This window comes from Barbus barbus (genome assembly GCF_936440315.1).
Source record: "Barbus barbus genome assembly, chromosome: 4".
NCBI classification, from domain to species: Eukaryota; Metazoa; Chordata; class Actinopteri; order Cypriniformes; family Cyprinidae; genus Barbus; species Barbus barbus.
In genome coordinates, this window is record NC_136732.1 from 33,489,671 (window position 1) to 33,508,115 (window position 18,445).

Consider the following 18,445-nt stretch of genomic DNA (forward strand, 5'->3'; position numbering starts at 1 on the left):
GAGAAAAAACATTATAGGTCGACTTCTACTGCTGACACTTAAATTAATTGTTTTGCCACTTTTGCACTTGTTATTAAAGTATTTTGAATGCAAAGGTAACCTTTTTTTTTTAAATGAGTGTTTATTTGTTATATGTTATGTATGTTTATTAAAAACACATTTTGTAATAACCAATTGTTCCGGACCTTTGACACTGATGAAAATTCAGATTTGGACCTTTGAATGTAGACTTTGAGAACCCCTGTTCTACAGTTTGGAAGTCCCTGCCCTGCAGGCATGGGTGCTATCTGCTTAGTGCTACTTTCTCCCTTCGGGCCGGTAAGGCTCATGACAAGCAGTCCCCCCCACTTCTCGGATCTCTTTATAGCTTGGACTCACGAGGTCCACTCTTGAGCGTGCCTTAGCTGAGTTCGCGGGGCAGGCTTAGTTCTGCTTCTGCTTATAACACGGCGCTACTGGATGCGTTCCCCACTAGCAGTCGTCAGTAAAAAATGGCGATGCAACGGGAGTTCCCATTCGATAGGGAACGCTCTGGTTACTCGCGTAACCTCGGTTCCCTGAGATAAGGGAACGAGCATTGCGTAACTGGCTGTGCTATAACTGCACGCGAATCGATGGCTGTCGTTTCAGTCGATGATTCTGTTGAAATGGCGCGCTGGGCCGACTCCTGTAGCAGTCGGCTCCGCCCCTTCTGGCGGGCTTGAGTGCCATTGGTTTGTGCAGCTACACAAACATTAACAATTCAGGCTTCAGTAACAGAATAAACGAAGAGCGTCTCGCTGCAGCCTGCGGTGGACATCCAACCCCGCCCACATCCAAGCGTGACGTCACAAGCCACGCCTGTGTCCAAATACGTCACATACCTATTATTTTGCACCAGGAAAAAGCATCGACAAGAAGATAAGCCTAATTGTTTGCAAACCGAAGCAAAAGAAGTTTGCTGTGTTGGTAAGTAAAAAAAAAAACATCTTTTGTCTTTAGGAAGACTTAAAACGTTGACAACTTGAATGTTTGTGTGCATATGTAAACAACAGTTCAGCATGCTTATGTGTTTTGAACTGTACACAGGCACGTTATTACTTAGATATCACTAATATATATATATATATATATATATGTATGCGTGTTTGTTTGTGTGTGTGCGTGTTTGTGTGTGCGTGTGTGTGTGTGTGTGTGTGTGTGTTATCCAGCAAGAAGTGAAATGATGTGGTTCCTCAACCAAGATACTGTGGAAGGGTACCGTGATCAGTGTCATTAAAGTATAATGTGTGTGGGGAGAGATAAATACATATGTGAGAGGGATAGAGTGTGTATATGAGTAGGTAAGAGTGTTATTTAGCTATTATAAAAAAAGGGTTATTAAAAAAATTGCACATTCAGTTAGTTCATTTTATGTCACAAAAAAACAGTGCACTATATATTTATTACTGCACTGATTCTTACAACATATAATGAATGTTGAGTTAATGTGCAATTTTTTTATAACACTCATCTCACCCACTCACAGATATGTACTCCCCCCCACACACACACAAAAACAGTCACTCACATACAGATGATATTTTTAATGATATACACTGATCACAGTAACTTGGTTGAGCAACCACATCATTTCACTATGAATTGCAGGATAACTCTGTGTTTGTGACATATTATCTTTGTATTATTCTATATGAATGGAAAGATCACATAATGATTGTCAATCTTTGTCATGTTTTACAGCATTCTACACATTTGATGCAGAGCAGTTCTGCCGGGATGAGGTGTTCCTGCTGCAGTTTCACCAGTAAAGAAAGGTCTGGAGGAACGGTGGGAGCATTTCTCTAGATACTGTAGTGATTGATTTTTGTGGTTTAAAATCATAAATATTCTTGTATGCAAAATTATGAGGTAAATACTATTTAGTATGACAAATATTTAGTGGACCAACACACATGTATTCTGTATTTTTAACAGGAGTGCCAAGAGGACATAAAGTGGAAGTTTTTAAGAGACATTGGCCCAGTGTTGTGCTGGATACAGAGTCACCGTGAGTTATTCTGTGGGGAGGTGAAAGGGCCTGCCTTACTCCAGATGGATGGTAAAAATCAACAAAATGCCATCAAAGACTACCTGGGGTCGAATCAGATGAAGCAAGAGATGTCTTTTTATTAATCTCTCAGGACCTGCAGTGGGACATTCACATTCACACTCTCCAAGAACTGTACTTATCCAGAGTGAGCAAAAGGGCTGGTAAAATCACTCTGGACCCCTCACATCCAGCACACTCCCTCTTTGAACTGTTACGGTCTGGTCGACGCTACAGAGCTCTGAGCACCAGAACGACCAGACACAGGAACAGTTTCTTCCCTCAGGCCATATCTACCTCACAAACAGTTAAATGTTCTCCCCACTGTGCAATAAAACATGTGCAATACCAAACTATCCATACTTATATTTATTATACATATGTTTTTGATTTAATATATCATACATCTATCCACATTCCCTTGCATAATTTGTATATTGCACATCTGTACAATACAATATTCTTATTGTTTGAGTATCCAGAGGAGCTGGACACATTCATATCAAATTGTGTTGCTGAACAAGGCTTGAAAGTCCATGCCATGTTTCTGTGAATAATCTAACAAAGCAAGGAATCTCTCTGTGTAGTTTATGTATGCATGTGTACTGCATTTCAAGAACTGTTTATCTGATCATTCAGCTGCTCATTTATGATAGTTGAAACATATCTCTTATAGAACATATATTTTGTAAAAAAATGTATTTAGTTATTTTTGTAAAATAATAAATATAAAAATACCTAATGAATCAAGGGATGTCTGTTTATTGATCTTTAAATATGTGGAGGACCTGGACACACTTCATATGAAGTTTTGTTGATGAACAAGGCCTGAATATCAATGCCATGTTACTCGTTATAATCTATCAAAGCAAGCAATCTCTGTTCAGCAAATGTATGTGTCTCTACTGCATACTGTATGGAGAACTGTCAATCCTTTCATTCAAATGTTAACACTTGATAAGTGGAACAACACAACTTTAGAAAATTAAATGGCAATTATAAATTATAACAATGTGTTGTGACTTTTACAATAACGTCTTTATAAAATTAAACGACGATTATAAATTATAACAATGTGTTGTGACTTTTACAATAACAAAATCTAATTATCCCTTTTAAATGTGATAAATCTAAAAGGTGTCTTATGTAGTTTAAAATCGATAGTAATAAATGAGAATTTATCTCATTACAATAAGGTTGAATAAGGTAAGGTGTAGAGGTTTTTTATTACAATTAGCCTAATTTAATCAACCTTAATCATTTAATCAAATTTAAGTGTTTTACAGGCTCTTGTGATGAGAAATCAGCTCTGTACATTAGACATATTAAATATATTACATTTAAGTTGTGCCATTTTAGCCTAGACATCCTTTAAACAAATAAGAAAACGTGTATTAGTAAAACGAAAGGCAACATTATTTTATTTAGATCCCAGAAACGGCTGTAAATTACTTGGACAAAACGTTACTTCCGGGTTTCTCGGGGAATAACAAGAGGTGACGTATATTATAGGGCGTGGTTTCTGACGTAACGTTTTGACGTGGGCGTGACTGTATTGGTATGGGCGTGGCTTGTGACGTCACACTTGGATGTGGGCGGGGTTGGATGTCCACCGCAGGATGCAGCGAGCCCTACTTGGAAGAAACAGGAGTTTCCCCATTAGCAGTCGTCAATAAAAAATGACGACGCAACACTTGTTCCCTTATCTCAGGGAATCGAGGTTATGTGAGTAACCGGAGCGTTTCTTATTCAGTTCATGTTTATTGAACAGTTTTGCTTGTGAAACTGCCTGTGATTTAATGTTATGCAGCCACAATTGTGCATCCTGCAATTTAATTGTTCTTTTCAGTGCCCAATTACTGAATGCTTGATTTGAAATTAAGAATACTGTTTATGAAATATGTTATGAAATATATGTACTTTAAGAAGCTCACAATCTCTGCATAAGAAATTGTGGCAGTGTATGGTTGCATCTGTTTATTCCACTTCTCGCTCCTGTTGAAAAGGCTACTAATAAAGTCATATTTGTTTTGAACTGCTCCCTATACTGCACATGCTTTTCAAAACGCTCTTAAATGAGATACATGGTTCTTCTGGGTAATCCTCTGTGCAAAATTCATTTCCAAGTCTTATTTCAGCTCCACATCTCTTTACCGTTTCACTACTGCCCTCTTTCTGTCTCGAAATGAGAAATTGCTCTGTGAGGATTTTATGTTGCATTGACAGATCATTTTCACCTACATTGTGACTTTAATGTCAAACACATGACAGACTAAATGTGACCCTGGACCACAAAACCAGTCTTAAGTAGCACGTGTATATTTGTAGCAACAGCCAAAAATACATTGTATGGGTCAAAATTATCGATTTTTCTTTTATGCCAAAAATCATTAGGTTATTAAGTAAAAGTCATGTTCCATGAAGATATTTTATAAATTTCCTACCGTAAATGTCAAAACTTAATTTGATTAGTAATATGCATTGCTAAGAACTTAATTTGGACAACTTTAAAGACAATATTTGATGTTTTTGTACCCTCAGAGTCCAGATTTTCAAATAGTCAGCCAAATATTGTTCTATCCTGATGTGGGGTCACACTTACATTATTGTGCATCAATCAGAAAACAAGTGGTTTTAGTTAAATGTGTAAATGTTTAAATCCCACAGCATGCCACAAACAAAAACTACATATTACTAAATGATCTTCTAAATAAACTTTTTATAATTTGATAAATGCTGTTCAGTTAAGGTAATGTTTTAAAAAATGGATATGTAGTGCATGTTATTTAAATATATATCTGTTACTCAAAGTAAAAGGTCAGTGGAGGGTGTCAAAGAACTCAGGTCAAATTTTGATGGAAAAAAAGTGGTCTTTATTAAAATAACTTTTACCAAAACACCAAACGTGGTCAAAGCTATCGTTTAAAACGTGCATTCAACATCACGAGCATATCGGTTCCTCTGAACAGGTGCTCGTTCTGCAGGGCCCATCTCATACACAAGAGCGGTGCGTCTCTGACAAAACCCTGCGCTTCACGAGGCACTGTCCCGCTCAGAGGCGGATCCCGCTGCAGCTCAGCGTCCGTTTCCCGCAGAGACAGACACCTGTGGTCGCTTGCCAGTAATAGCCGTCCGATTCAATCTACAAGACAAACGTGACTGTTAAATAAACATGTTTTCCTCTCAGTTGTTAATCTGGAAAGATCGGGTGTTTCACACACCTCTTCTGTGTCACTCTTTGGACTTCTTCTCAGCATTCTGGAGCTTCTCCACGATTTTGCGCTCGTGTCCCGCAGGGCTGTGTTTGTTCGTGTTACAGCTCGCCTCCTTCTTCGTCCTGCCCTTGCGACTAGCGCACTCTGTAGTCAACACAGACAAAATAAAAACTATAGTCAGTAGGCGAACTAGACATTATGGAGAAAGTCGATAATGCACGAAAGCTCTTTAAAAAGTAATTAGTGTTGCCAAATCCACAAAAAAGCCGTCATGGCAACACCGTAGTTCTCTCAAAAATATTTTACTTTTTTAAAAATTATTTATAGAGTAGCCTAATAATAATAAAGCGTTTTAAAACTTACCGGTATAACGGTCTGTTAAGTTATAATATTCATATTCATCGTAGTAGCGGTCCTCAAAAGTGGTCGGCTCAATGTTTTTCACCTCAACGTGGTTGCTCATTTTATCAGCGATTGGCGAAACTTCTGGAGCAACAGCGGATAAACACGAGCAGAAGTTATGCAAAAATATGCAATGTTCAGTTAAAGATGTGTTTCTATAAGTCTTCTTTCTTGTCCTCGGTTCAGCTTTGTTTACGAGCCTGAAGTTGCCTGCTTTTAAAGACGTCGCTCCGCCTTGGGATGGGTCAAAACCACCAGAAGCAAAGTTGCATCAGATGCGTGAGTTAATGTTTTATCAGCAGACCTCACCTACTGCCAGACAGGATGTCCTTCAGAGCAGATGACATTGTTTTTGTTTTGGCTAACACTTTTGTTTCATATTTTCACTTGCTATGGATCTCCAAACTTAGGCCTGACTGACTGTTCATGCTGTTCTTTTTTCATTTCAAGAAGACAAAACAACACATTTTAAACGTTTCAATTAGTCTAATATTTCTGTTTTCATTAGCTAAATCTCTTTCTCCCTCAGTCTGAGTGTGTTTACTTATATCTGATAAAGGTTAGAAAGATTAGATTAATTTAGTTAATGTTTGTCTTCCTCTTTTATTTACACTTGACCAAGCATTGAGACTTCTCACGTCCCTCTGTGGACTGTGACCCACTAACCTCCTCTATTTTAAAGAAAATATTGTCTTTAGGGAGTACGAGACTCATTTCAATAGCCTTTTGTGCAACTGTCTATTTTCAGACTAAAAGGTTTGCTTATTCACTGTTGGAGATCTACTCCAGACGATTAGTTTGTCAAAACAGGGTATTATATAATTTGACCGACTATTATAGGAGATTGTCTTTGAATTGCACCTGCTGGGAAAACCAGCAGAAGAAATGCTTTGATTTTATTGTAGTGTGAGTTTAGCTACATTCAAAATGTCTTATCTATTCTAATTCAGTTTATTCTGTGTGTCAGTGCTGCTTGCGTGCGTAATAGCTGTAAAGACTCATCGAATGTGTGTGAAACCAAGCATGACAAAATGCACTACAGTGCTACTGTCATCAGCATAGAGGATCATACGATGCAATCTGCCACAACTGGCAAAATCCACATCCTCCACTGGCAAAGCGAGGCCCAATCCATCATCCAAGATTCACTGCAGTCCGGCCACAAGCTGTTTTGTTACTTGCCGACGGGCAGTCATTATTGCACCATCAAAGCAAAGACTAGCAGACGAAAGCTTCCACCCTATTGCAGTTCATAGACTAAATAACATTTTATAGGACATGTTCAAGGTTTTCTGCTAGTTAGCATGGCCCTGTTAGTCCCTGCTGATACCATATACAAGATTCAGAAGGCAAAAAGCATCTTTTCCCATTGAAAGCCATTCAAAAGGAATTTACATTTAGTCATTTAGCAGATGCTTTTATTCAAAGCGACTTACAAATGAGGACAATAGAAGCGATCAAAACCAACAAAAGAGCAACAATATGCTCAGTCTCAGTTAGCCTAGCACATGTAGCAAGTTTTTTTTTTTTTTTTTTTAAGAAAACAAAAAGAAATCTAGTGTTTTTTAAATTAATTAATTTTTTATTAATGTTAATTAATACGTTTAAATGTTCTATTCATCAAATAATCGTGAAAATTCTGTGTAGGAGTAGATTACATTTATAAATAGGCTACATTAACATTTGAAAACAGTTATTTCAGATTGTAATAATATTTCTCAATAGCTGTAAAACAATTCTAGTTTTTGATCAAATAAATGCAGTCTTAAAAAGCAATTTGCCCAAATTCACCCATATATTTTACAAGACTGACTATTTTAGTCTTTCTGCTTCAAAATGTTTAATTCAGTGTGTTATTTGCTGTTTCTTTGTAATCATTACAAATTGTTAGAAATTTCTGTGTGAAAATTGTTTCAAATCCTACACCATTTTTCTACTATGCTGTATATTTTTATAATCTCTCTCGTCTATTAATAAAGCAATAAGCCCTGTGAAGCCATGCTTTATTGTGAATTTATCATTTTAATTAGTGAATTTATAACAGCTAAGGGGCGTTGTTAGGCACGACGCAAAGCAGAGTGTTTATCTGTGTAATGTTGTTTTACTTTTTTTCTCTGCATGCTCTCATTTTGCACTCCATTGTACAAACACATATGGCCATAAAGTTCTCTACTCGCAATGGAATTTGGCAGAGGTCTGTATGATGACTGCTGTGGATATTTTTGGGTGATGTAGTTTACAGTAAGACTGCTGTGGTTCTGTGCTGTTGTAATGACAGAGTAAGAGTAGAGCACAAGAGATTCAGTTTTTCTATGCACTCAAATATTCCACGACGTATGTGTATGTGAGCGCATGAGCTATGTGAGAAATGAGGGAGGTTAGAGATTACAGAATTTATTTCTTCTTCCAGAGCCAAAAACAATCCTGAGGAAGCACATGAGTAGAACACACTACAGTGTTTTTTCTCTCTTTCTCTCTTTGTGTAGCTCTCTAACTATAGTGCTCTTAATCTGAGTTGATTCTATGTTTTCTCAAATAAAACAAAACCTTTCTTCTCTCTGACCTCTTTAATTTTGTGCTCTGCTTTGGTACAAATTCTTCTCTTTTCCTTTCCCTCTTCAGCCTTGTCTGTTTGCCTTGGCTTTCAAACTGATATCATGTGAGAGTGAGGTGTTCTGTACAGTAAATATTTACAAAGTTATTGGCAGAGCCAATATGCATTCAGCTATGAAAACATAACAAATCTCTCTGCTTTTCACCATCCTTCTTGCCCAGATCAGGATTTCTTTGCTAGATAAACCACAGCTTATCTGTCTGTTTTTTTTGTCAATGCCCTCATTAGTGTCTCTGTTGAAAATTAACTCCATATTATCTCATCATTCACAGCCTTTGGACACAGTAGAGTTCAGGTCAGATATATGAGGGCTTATTACTGTCTGAAAGATCTACTCTCTTTTCTTTCATTGTTGCTTTTCCACTCATATGGTCTCTTTATGTGCCATGCATTTAAACTTGGGCCCTTTTGCTTTCACTATATCATTGTAGAGCTTTGTCAAATTTGGTTTGGGTATTAAAACATAAATAGCACCAGCTAAGCAAGAAACAAAGAATTTTAACCCTCCACGAAACCAATTTACACATGGTTCTTGAAATAAACACTGTTAAGATAGGGCCTTTTTTTCTAAACAGAAAAATGAATCAAAAATGCACAATAGCTATAAATAAATGAATGTGAAATAATAATGACAATAGTAAACATCAAAATCTAAAGATAACCCAATCAATAACAGAAATGTATGCACCTAAACATAACCCTTAATACACTATCTAACCAAATATGTAGGTTAGTGTGGTGATAGTGACGATAATGCTAAAGATAACTCGTGATGTGATTTTGGGGCACATTGCATCTATCATTATCTTTTGATTATATAATGTGTCCTAAATATCATATAGTGGCAATATATATCATAATATAAGAGTGTGATATGTTTTAGAAAGAGGTGCATAATTTAAACCATGTGTTAGTGATTTATCTCTCTAAAAGACTGATAGCAAAGTCACCAGCATTTCTTCCACAACAAGGCGTTTTGAAAACATGCCATGAAGTTTGTCCCTTCAATGTGTCCGTACGAGGCCTAGCTCGAAAGCTAGCCAATCAATGCAAAGAGAAAACAAATCCTAAAATTGGTTTAGGAAAGCGAAACTGTAATAAATAAATGTTTTTCGTTCATAGTTCGTGCACTAATGCATAAGGTGCATCTGGAGGGCATCGCTGAACTGTGTGTTTGAGGGTGAGATTCATGCTTTTCTCGCTTATCTGTGTCGCGCGCGGAGGGTGTGATCTGAGCTCGCTCCAGTCAATGGCGCTCTGTTATGTTTGTGGATTTGAACTACATAAATTACACCTAAACCTAAATGCATTATTATTAGAACTATTGCATTATGGCACTATTACTTTAGTTTTGTGCAATGTTAGTGGTGCCGTTTAATTGGATTTCTTTTATATTTAGGGTTATTTTACATGTACATTTTAATCCCAGTCTTAATAATTGTGGTTAAAGCTAACCGAAATAACTAATATTTTTTCTTTCTTGCAGGTACAATGGCTTTAGTGTCAGCAGACACCAAAATCGCAGAGTTGCTGAATGAGTTGCATCAGCTCATAAAGCAAACTCAGGTGAGCACTACTCTGTTGACCCATGCATGATCACTGTAGTTTGGGAAAGACCTCCTTTTTGTACACTTTACCCCCATCCAGTGTTTATACCCTAATCTCTCTTAAATGCACAGGAAGAGCGATCAAGAAGTGAACACAACCTTCTGAACATCCAGAAAACACATGAAAGGATGCAAACAGAAAATAAGAGTAAGACGCGAATTCCTATTGAATTGTTTACAATGAGAAAAAGTCACATTAATATTAAGGTGGTAATTGTAATAATTGCATAAAGAGGATAAATAATGTTCAACTTTTTAATTTTTTTTATTTATTCCTTTATTTAACCAGGGGAAGTCATATTGAGACTATAGTCTCTTTTTCAAATGGTCCCTGGCCAAGAAAGGCAACACTTAAAAATAGAAATAGAGAAAGAGAAACAAACAAACAAAGCATACCACATTATACAATAACATAACAGCACCACAAAAACCATACCACAACACCTAACAAGAACAAAAATGTAATACAATAACAAACAAAAATATATATCATAATAACCAAGACATCATACAACAAGCAATATAAGAAGCCATAGGCAGAATACAAAAACAAAACCGTAACCTATATACAATCACACTTATATCTGAAGGTTTTTGTGACTTATTTAAAATCATTAAGTGTGATAAAAGTGCTTAGCTTCAACTGTTTCTGCAGAGCATTCCAGGTTGAAGGGGCTTTATAACGGAAGGCAATTTTACCAAATTCAGATTTTTCAGCAGGTATAGTAAAAAGAATGCTATTTTTAGACCTAAGATTGTACCTATTATTTTCTACAAAAGAGAAGACTGATAAATAAGAGGGCAATAATCCTATCACTGCCTTATAAATAACAATAAGCCAGTGATGCTGTCTACGAATTGAAAGTGGAGGCCAACCTGATAAACAGTATAAACTACAGTGATGTGTAGAATACTCAGCCTTAATAACAAAGCGTAAGGCAGAATGGTAAACAGAATCCAGTGAGCGTAAAACAGACTTTGCTGCATGCATATAAAGAATACCTCCATAGCCTACAACAGACAAAAAGGTAGCAGCAACAAGTTCCTTTCTTACTTTTAAATGTCTATAATAAAATCTTTTTTACCAAGTTGTCTACATGGGGTTTAAATGAGAGATTTTCATCTAATAAAAAACCCAAATAATTGTAACATGACACTCTCTCTGGTCATATAGAGTGACAATTTGAGGCAAATCCTGTATATAACTAAAGTGAGTGAATAACATAAATTTTGTCCTTAGAATTTTGTACCAATTTTAAATTAAGTAGATTTTTTTGTAAAGTTGTGAAAGCATCAATTTCTTTAATGCCTCATATGGAGACCTAGCAGTACTGTATATGATAGTATCATCCGCATAGAGGTGTACAGCCGCATCTACATTTGTACAAATATCATTTATGTAGATTGTAAACAACAAAGGCCCTAATATGGAACCTTGAGTGACTCCAACTATTAGTTCTGTCTCCCCTGACATAATGCCTTCAGAAGTGACATACTGAAATCTACTAGACAGATCGTTTTTAAACTATTCAATAGCATTAACAGACCTCCCAACATTGTCAAACTAGATCTCTCTTGTATTTATGAATTTAATTTCTTGTCTGATATTTCCGTTCCACATTAAATCTGCTTATATCTTCCTCAGCTTCTCCATATTATCGGACAAAACTGAGGGGTCTTTACACTACAGCTAAAGCTGATGCTGAGGCTGAATGTGGGTAAGTTGATGTGAAAGTTGCTGCATTTTGGCTTCCCTTTGCAACTCCTTACATCAATTCAAAGGATGCAGCTTCAGTTTAAAAAATACTTATTATAAAAGATGATTCACTAAATGATCTGTTCTTGACATTATTATTTTCATTGTTGACTATTCTGTTTTCTTTTTACAAAAAAATCTGGAAGATCTTGAACATTTTGTGGTTGTATAGCCCCATCTTGTGGAATTTTGCCCAAGGCTCTCAGATGTGTGCTGACTGGAAAGACAGACTTGAATATTATTAATCCTATAAAAGCCAATGCATCATACTTGATGCACACATTTCTAAATTATCAAAAAGATCAAAACTTTTAGCAAGTAAAAGTTCTTTTATTGCAATTCCATAAATGTCTACCATCAGGTCGTGGTACACAAGTCTTTTTGCTATGAAATCTTTACTGATTTTTATCAAATAAACTCTTAAAACATTAACTTTTATATTGTTAGCAATATTTCAAGATGCACACTTACTGGATTGAGGCAACTTAGATTTATGTTATTATCCTTACATCATTGTTATTTATTTTTTACAAAAGTCATGCTAACATGCAAGTATCAAATATAATAAATCAGGATTTTGAGGAAAAATTATTTGTACATATCCTAATCATTATTGTATTGTATTGCATTGCATTGTATGTTTTGTCACCCACAATAAAAACTGCAGACCTTTGATCATAAAACTACAGGTACATAGGTACACAAAAATGAGAATATCATGAAAAAGGTCAATATTTTTTGTCACTCATTTCAGAAAGTGAAACCCATATATTATATAGATTCATTACACAGAGTGAAATATTTCAAGCCTTTATTTCTTGAAATTTTGATGATTATGGCTTACAGATAATGAAAACCCAAAATTCAGTGTCTCAGAAAATTTGAATATTACATAAGATCAATAAAAAAAGGATATTTTAAACAGAAATGTCAGGCTTCTGAAAAGTATGTTCATTTCTATGCACTTGGTTGGGCCTCCTTTTTCATGAATTACTGCATCAATGCGGCGTGGCATGGAGGCAATCAGCCTGTGGCACTGCTCAGGTGTAATGGAAGCCCAGGTTGCTTTGATAGCGGCCTTCAGGTCATCTGCATTGTTGGGTCTGGTGTCTCTCATCTTCCTTTTGACAATACCCCAGATTCTCTATGGGGTTCAGGTCAGGCGAGTTTGCTGGCCAATCAAGCACAGTAACACCATGGTCATTGAACCAGCTTTTGGTACCTTTGGCAGTGTGGGCAGGTGCCAAGTCCCGCTGGAAAATGAAATCAGCATCTCCATAAAGCTTGTCAGCAGAAGGAAGCATGAAGTGCTCTAAAATTTCCTGGTAGATGGCTGCATTGACTGTGGACTTCAGAAAACACAGTGGACCAACACCAGCAGATGACATGGCAGCCCAAATCATCACTGACTGTGGAAACTTCACACTGGACTTCAAGCAACATGGATCTGTGCCTCTCCACTCTTCCTCCAGACTCTGGGACCTTGATTTCAAAATTAAATGCTAAATTTACTTTCATCTGAAAAGAGGACTTTGGACCACTGAGTAACAGTCCAGTTCTTTTTCTCCTTAGCCCAGGTAAGACGCTTCTGACGTTGTCTCTGGTTCAGAAGTGGCTTGATAGTCCTTTTCCTGAAGATGTCTGAGCGTGGTGACTCTTGATGCACTGACTCCAGCTTCAGTCCACTCCTTGTGAAGCTCTCCTAAGTGTTTGAATAAGCTTTGCTTGACAGTATTTTCAAGCTTGCGGTCATCCCTGTTGCTTGTGCACCTTTTCCAACCCAAATTCTTCCTTCCAGTCAACTTTGCATTTAATATGCTTTGATACAGCACTCTGTAAACAGCCACACCTTTCAGTAATGACCCTCTGTGACTTACCCTCTTTGTGGAGGGCGTCAATGATTGTCTTCTGGATCATTGCCAAGTCAGCAGTCTTCCCCATTATTGTGGTTTCAAAGAACAAGAGATACCCGGAATTTATACTGTAGGGATGGTCATTAATTGAAACTCAAATGTAAATATTCTAATATTTTGAGATACTGATTTTTGACTTTCATGAGCTGTAAGCTCTAATCATCAAAATTAAAACAAAAAACTTTTGAAATATTTTACTTTACATGCAATGAATCTGAAATACATGAAGGTTTCACTTTTTGAATTAAGTAACAAGAAAAAATGAACTTTTTCACGATATTCAAATTTTTTGAGATGTACCTGTAAGCATTTACATACCATTTTACAAAGTCATATTACTGGGAGATATAGAGTTAAATCTGATATTTATTGGCATTTTATGCAAGTAATCTGCTATACTGTTATTAAAATCTCATTGATTTACATTACAAGCTATCAGAATTTCATCATATTTTTGGACATATAAAAACTGCACCAAATCACACATTTTTGCGCACTATGGGCCTCTGAAAAAAAAGGATGTGTTTTTCTACTCCTTGAGTATGAGCTCCATATTCTTCTATGTTATACTAAATAAGCCAAATAATCCTGATATATCAAATATATTCAAAATTTGTTTTGACCCCAAAGGTTTAATAACGGTTCCATTTTAAGAGATAACATTTTTCTAACCATTACTTAATATGTCAGGTTTTACAGCATTAATTGATCAGATTTATATGCATCCCTCCCACAGTATACTTCGCCGGGCACTTGACAAGATTGCCGAAATTAAATCTCTTTTGGAGGAGAGACGGATTGGTAAGTCTTGGATATTAGTTTGTAAACATGTTCATCTGCATGTATTTGGACAAATGTGGAAGCTAATCAAACCCTTCTCTTTTTGCAGCTGCCAGGATGGCAGGAGTGTATAGTGACACCGACCCACCCAGAAAGACCATGCGCAGAGGGGTACTGATGACCCTGTTACAACAGTCAGCCATGACACTTCCTCTCTGGATTGGCAAACCTGGGGAGAGGTATTCAGAGTCTTCCACATTATACTTTCTTCATTTTAGAAATGCTTATTTAGTCGGTGAATAATGAGTCAAAATTGTTACATTTGACTAATTCATACCTGCCTTACTCCCTCAGTCCACCACCACTGTGTGGCGCTATACCAGCAAGCAGTGACTATGTGGTGAAACAGGGTGACAAGGTGGCGGCGCGCGTAAAGGCCGTGGATGGTGATGAGCAGTGGATTCTTGCGGAAGTTGTCAGCTACAATCACTCCACCAACAAGTAATCATTTACCAGTTGAGCTCCGCAATGGAGCTATTTATTTCCTTAGTTTTAGCTTTTAAACCCCATTGTGTAAAATGTAACATCATGATGATATTTTTTATCAGGTATGAAGTGGATGACATTGACGAAGAGGGTAAAGAGTAAGTACAGATCCATTATTCATGATTTTCACCCTCATATGAATTATAACACTACTGTTGAAAAGTTAATTTTTTTTAAAGAAAGTAATTTAGCACGGATGCATTAAATTGTTCAGATGTGACATTTATTCATTGCATTTTATAATGTTACAAAATATTTATACTTCAGGTAAATGTAGATTCAAAAGTTCCTGGAAAAAATATATCACTGTAACCACAAAAATATTGAGCAGCATAATTATTTCCAACATTGATTAATATTTAGATGTTTCTTGAGCATATTAAAATGATTTCTGAAGCATCATGTGACACTGAAGGCTGGAGTAATGACCATCATAGGAATAATAAACACATTACAGTTATTGTAATAATATTTCACAATGTTACTATTTTACTTATTAACTCCAAACCTTTGAACAGTAGTGTAATTCCAGGAGTGCTTTACTCAAACGCTCTCATTTTCTCACTTATTCAGGAGACACACGTTGAGTCGTAGAAGAATAATTCCTCTTCCACAGTGGAAAGCAAACCCAGAGACCGACCCAGAGGCCCTGTTCAGTAAGGATCAGCTGGTGCTGGCCCTCTATCCACAGACCACGTGCTTTTACAGAGCTCTGATCCACACACCGCCACATCGGGTGAGCCCAACAAGAATGAGTTAAAAAACTGATTGAAGTGATTAGAGGCTTCAGAGACACTTGAAGTGTTGAAGGTTTTTTATCACTCTTATTGATGCTACAGGGAGGTTTGTAGCAGTGCTTTTCTAAAGCCTTCGAAACCCTTGTTAGAATATTTTTTATTATGGGTTTTGTTGCATCACTAGACCAGGTATATATGTATATAAGAATAATTTACCTATAATTTGATACATCTTATGTCTGTTCCAGCCCCAGGATGACTACTCTGTTTTGTTTGAGGATACATCTTATGCTGATGGCTATTCTCCACCTCTCAACGTCGCTCAGCGATATGTAGTGGCCTGCAAGGAGAACAAAAAGAAGTGACAGAAAAATACAATATGGGACATTATTTGCAAAAAGATCCTGCATGATTGTTGTGATTGAAAACAGGATATTGTGCATCGATTCTGTTTTTATGTGCTTTTTCCCCCATTTTCTGTTACCATGTACATAGTATTGGTATATTTTCTACTGCATCTTTTGTTTGCTTTTGTGAATCTGAATGCAAGGGGATCCAACTGCAAGTGAATTGGGATAAAGTAATAAACCCTTTATATGTGAATTAAAGGTACACAGATTTCAAATCTATTGTCTGTATTTTCTAAAGGCCAAATAGTGCATGTTTTAAATGTTAATGTATCTTGTAAAGGGCTTGTAACCACCACAGTTATTCAGAAATACACGTTCACGTAACAGTGGTCAATAATTTCGTTTAATTTTTTAATGGTAGATTCTTTTAAGTTTTTTTTATATTCATCTTGAATATTTAATTTCGTCCTTGATCTTGAGATAAATTCAATCTTGAAAGATGAACATTACACGACCCCTTCCACAAGTGCATATAAAAAAAATTGAATATCATGAAAAGTTTTTTGTAACTTATTTCAAAAAGTTAAACTTTCATATATTCTAGATTTATTACATGTGAAGTAAAACGTTTCAAAAGTTTTTTTGTTTTAATTTTGATGATTAGGGCTTACAGCTAATGAAAGTCAAAAATCCAGTATCTCAAAATATTAGAATATTTCCTTAGATCAATTAAAAAAAAAAAAAAGGATTTTCAAAACAGAAAAGTTCAAGTTCTTTACAGTAGGTTCATTTATGCACTCAATACTTGGTCGGGGCTCCTTTAGCACAATCTCCAGCATCAGTGAGGAATGGCATGGAGGCGATCAGCCTGTGGCTCTGCTGAGGCACTATTGAGCCTTCAGCTCGTCTGGATTGTTAGATCGACTGTTTCTCATCTTTCTCTTGAAAATATCCCATAGATTACATATGGGGTTCAGGTCAGGCATGTTGGCTGGCCAATCAAGCACAGTAATATCATGGTCAGTAAAGCACTTGGAAGTGGTTTTGGCAGTGTGGACAGGTGCTAAAGTCCTGCTGGAAAAGCAAATCAGCATCTCCATAAAGCTTGTCAGCAGATGGAAGCATAAAGTGCTCCAAAATCTCCTGGTAGACAGCTGCATTAACTTTGGACTTGATAAAACACAATGGACCAACACCAGCAGACATCACGGCACCCCAAATCATCACTGACTGTGGAAACTTCACAAGCAGCTTGGATTCTGTGCCTCTCCAGTGAAGGAGTGGATGCCAATCTACAATGGCCTTCATAATAATATTATAGTAATTCTTGTGTGATTATTAATCAAGTTATAAATCAGTATTTAACCTCATAGATTGCAGTTGATTGAATAAAGTTATTAGTTACCACGTATTAGTAGTAAACACTAAGAAATGTATGTATACTGCTGTTGGAATGTGTCTGTGTCCCTCTGATGTGAAGAAGCGGTCCTCTCCATATGTTAACTTCTGTTTTCTCCTCTCCAGTTAAACAGGTCACTGACTGCCTCGGCCATAGAGGTCATTGGGGCCTTGTGTACCCGAACATTTAGGTTGTTTTATATGTCTGTATGTAAAAGAATAAGCTAAATATGGTCTGAGTCTTCTCTCCCTTTCTCTCTCAAGAGAGAGACTCACTGACTGTGTATTTTGGGAAGAGTACCTGATAAGAGAAATAAAGTAGCTACCCAACCTTGACAGAGATCAGTGTTTCTCTATGTATGTGTGTTGTTATCTGTCTGTGCAGGACCAGTTGCTACCAGTCTTCAGGGACATTCACAAACAGCATCCATGAGTAAAGACCATATGGGTATCTTCCGTCACCCTGGTGTCCAGGTGGCAGATATACGTCTTAGGAGAAGAACATTGCGTGTGACCTTTAATCACTTGTCATCTAAACAACCTTGGGAGATATGCTTTATTAACTTTATGCACATCTGTTAAGATTTTGCTTGTTTTTCTATAGTCTGACAAATCAGAATCCGTTTTACCAATGCATTGCCAGAACATGTACGCAGAGCGGCCTACAAACTCCATCGAGAGTGTTGAAGCTGACTTTTCACGATGAAGCACTATTTTCTTCAGTAATTTTTTCTTCAATTGATTGCATCTCTGACTGCTGGTCTTCATTCAAGGTCCTTGGGTTTCAACTGTAAATTCCCCTACACTAGTCTTCCTCCAGACTCCAGACCCTGATTTCCAAATGAAATGCAAAATTTGCTTTTATTTGAAAAGAGGACCACTGAGCAACAGTCCAGTTAATTTCTCTTTAGCCCAGGTAAGACGCTTCTGACGTTGTCTCTGGTTCAGAAGTGGCTTGGTAGCCCTTTTCCTGAAGACGTCTGAGCTGGTGACTCTTGATGCACTGACTCCAGCTTCAGTCCACTCCTTGTGAAGCTCTCCCAAGTGTTTGAATCAGCT

At 36.8% G+C, this 18,445-nt stretch overlaps 2 protein-coding genes across 4 annotated transcripts; one reads left to right on the forward strand and one right to left on the reverse strand.

The window, feature by feature from the left end:
• Positions 1-4,922: 4,922 nt before the first annotated feature.
• LOC306868755 (nuclear protein 1-like) lies at positions 4,923-5,781 on the reverse strand. The gene is made up of 3 exons (XM_079415087.1): positions 5,647-5,781; positions 5,290-5,427; positions 4,923-5,210 (listed from the first exon to the last, which is right to left on the reverse strand). The coding sequence occupies exons 1-2, from the start codon at positions 5,744-5,746 to the stop codon at positions 5,300-5,302; spliced, it is 228 nt and encodes a 75-aa protein (XP_079271213.1). The 5' UTR covers positions 5,747-5,781; the 3' UTR covers positions 4,923-5,210; positions 5,290-5,299.
• On the forward strand, positions 5,439-16,715 carry LOC306868754 (SAGA-associated factor 29-like). 3 transcript variants are annotated; one of them, XM_079415084.1, is made up of 10 exons: positions 5,439-5,964; positions 9,786-9,865; positions 9,979-10,054; positions 11,552-11,624; positions 14,312-14,376; positions 14,465-14,594; positions 14,710-14,856; positions 14,964-14,999; positions 15,475-15,637; positions 15,887-16,715. In XM_079415084.1, the coding sequence occupies exons 1-10, from the start codon at positions 5,961-5,963 to the stop codon at positions 16,001-16,003; spliced, it is 891 nt and encodes a 296-aa protein (XP_079271210.1). In that variant the 5' UTR covers positions 5,439-5,960; the 3' UTR covers positions 16,004-16,715. The 3 variants fall into 3 exon arrangements, with proteins under 3 accessions (XP_079271210.1, XP_079271211.1, XP_079271212.1); XM_079415085.1 differs by lacking the exon at positions 5,439-5,964 and adding an exon at positions 9,298-9,479; XM_079415086.1 differs by lacking the exon at positions 5,439-5,964 and adding an exon at positions 9,510-9,563.
• Positions 16,716-18,445: the final 1,730 nt, after the last annotated feature.

What these genes read in the sequence shown, in the direction of transcription:
- LOC306868755 (XM_079415087.1), bottom strand. Translation starts at nt 5,746, where the DNA reads ATGAGCAACCACGTTGAGGTGAAAAACATTGAGCCGACCACTTTTGAG. An exon ending in CTTAACAGACCGTTATACCG is followed by an intron (nt 5,428 to 5,646) that starts GTAAGTTTTAAA and finishes TGTTGACTACAG; the next exon opens with AGTGCGCTAGTCGCAAGGGC.
- LOC306868754 (XM_079415084.1), top strand. An exon ending in TTTGGAGGAGAGACGGATTG is followed by an intron (nt 14,377 to 14,464) that starts GTAAGTCTTGGA and finishes CTCTTTTTGCAG; the next exon opens with CTGCCAGGATGGCAGGAGTG. An exon ending in ATTGGCAAACCTGGGGAGAG is followed by an intron (nt 14,595 to 14,709) that starts GTATTCAGAGTC and finishes TTACTCCCTCAG; the next exon opens with TCCACCACCACTGTGTGGCG.